The sequence below is a fragment of the Ascaphus truei genome, chromosome 2 (assembly GCF_040206685.1).
Source record: "Ascaphus truei isolate aAscTru1 chromosome 2, aAscTru1.hap1, whole genome shotgun sequence".
NCBI classification, from domain to species: domain Eukaryota; kingdom Metazoa; phylum Chordata; class Amphibia; order Anura; family Ascaphidae; genus Ascaphus; species Ascaphus truei.
The window spans coordinates 120822237-120824355 of NC_134484.1; the positions used below are offsets into that span (position 1 = coordinate 120822237).

The 2119-nt window shown below is 41.5% G+C and overlaps 1 protein-coding gene across 1 annotated transcript in view; it reads left to right on the forward strand.

Moving 5' to 3' along the window:
* PRKDC (protein kinase, DNA-activated, catalytic subunit) overlaps nucleotides 1-1996 on the forward strand; it is a 174678-nt gene extending 172682 nt beyond the window's left edge. The window contains 2 exon segments of the mRNA XM_075588499.1: nucleotides 1692-1839; nucleotides 1841-1996. Coding sequence (XP_075444614.1) covers nucleotides 1692-1839; nucleotides 1841-1996 — 304 coding nt within the window.
* The last annotated feature ends 123 nt before the right edge of the window (nucleotides 1997-2119 follow it).

The window sequence follows — 2119 nt, forward strand, 5'->3', positions numbered from 1 at the left end:
AAAGCAAAATAGTATAATACTGTTTTTAATGTTAAAAACACAAAGTATTCCACTTACATAAGTGCCTTTGTTTGAGAGCATTCAGACCACCCTGGGTCATAGGGTCAGACAAAATATTCACAGCAACAGCATCTGCTCCACGGCCGTCACAGCAAGTACTGGGCTGATTAAAGTTGTCCTCCACTCTAGATGTCATCAACAAGGGCTCCTTTAGTGGTCACTGATATCACCCAACACGTGTTTCCACTGTAAAGTCTTCCTCAGCCCCTGATCAGCCCAGTACTTGCTGTGACGGCCGTGGAGCAGATGCTGTTGCTGTGAATATTTTGTCTGACCCTATGACCCAGGGTGGTCTGAATGCTCTCAAACAAAGGCACTTATGTAAGTGGAATACTTTGTGTTTTTAACATTAAAAACAATATTATACTATTTTGCTTTTTCCCCTCTTTTTGTATATGGAATTTCCCCCTCTCTATGTGGATCTGGAGTACCTGTCTGGAGACATAAGTTGGTAACTTTGAATAACCACAACGCTTTCATTTCACGTTAAACACGTGAGTGCAAATTTTATAGAACTTTCAGCACTGAAGCTAATTTGCTGAAGTAGATAATATTGCACTATTTTGTGTTTTTACTATATAAATCATAAATGATTACATGTGAACAAGGTGTCGCCATGTTGCCTGCGGCCGCTCTGCAGACAGACCCTGTGCCCGAACCAGTGGGGAGAGCTGGGACATAAGTCCCAGCGCCTGCGGGAGTCCGGCTGGCACTGTACGTTACGGTGTCCGGATGCCGGCCTCCTCACACCACCCTGCCCCCGCTCATGCACGTCTCTGAACCATGCTGGTGCGTGCCAGAAGTAGGGCCCGCACGGCACCAGAGGCTCCCCCATGGTAAGATGTGGGATGGTGTATTGTGTGCTTATTGCAGGGAAGGGGGAGTCTGTGGGGGAGAGAAGACCTGATACTTTGTATGTTGTGGGGGATTGTTTTTTATCTGCATGTTACTATTGTGCGATATTGCTTTGTATAATATTGCTTTTATTGGTTGTTTTTATAGTTGCACCTCTTTACATATAATGTATGTGCTTTATTATTTGCTCACTGGCGGAGCTCCTTTAGCTCCCTATCCTAGGACCCAGAACCGCTGGGGTTACACACGTTGACATAATGACATCTTGGTGACGTATGACATAACGTGTGGTAGCAGCTGGCAGGAGTTATGAGGTGCTTCTACATTGGACTTTAAATAGCACAGTAAACTTTTACTGTGGCAGATACTTGGTTAAAAGTCTCTCAGCATGAAACGTTAGGTCTTCATATGTCATTGTATCAGTGCTTGTACTGTAAGTTTATTTTTCAATTTGACATGTTTTTTTTGTTTTGTTTTTTTTTAACTACCTGTTCACTTTTTCTCTCTATGCTTATATTTTGTGCTATTGCAGCAAAACATGTTTACTGATGAATGCAATATTTTTAAAAAAATATAATTTTTCATTTTCCTCTCATTCCTATTCATAGCGTATTTGAGAACGTGCTATCTATGATATGTTGTCTCTTTATCAAATAGTTTTAAGCTTTTTGAGTAGTTATGTTTCCTTGCATTCACCCTGCAAGGAATATATTGTATTGCATCCTATTGCTTATTGTCTGCCTAATTTAAAACCTATATGTTGTGGTTTTTCTCAGGAGAGCCTTTGTTAAGATGAGCACAACTCCTGAAGCTTTCCTGGCTCTCCGCTCTCATTTTGCCCGCTCCCATGCACTGATCTGCATCAGTCACTGGATTCTTGGCATTGGGGATCGCCACCTGTGCAACTTTATGATCAATATGGAGGACGTGCGGAATGATCGGCATCGATTTTGGGCATACCTTCGGTTCTGCTACTCAGGTAACTTACACTGCAACACCTAGAGGTGGAGGCCCATTTAGGATTGAATTAGTGGCACTAATATTTCATTTCTTACGACGACGACATCAGTGCCAAATATAAGTATTTTGACGTAGACACATTTAGTTTTGAAAATGAGATATTACATTTAGGATGGACTTTGCTACCCTTGTATCTCATCTGTATTTAGTTGGTCATTTATTATGCAAGGAACGTGAATAGAAA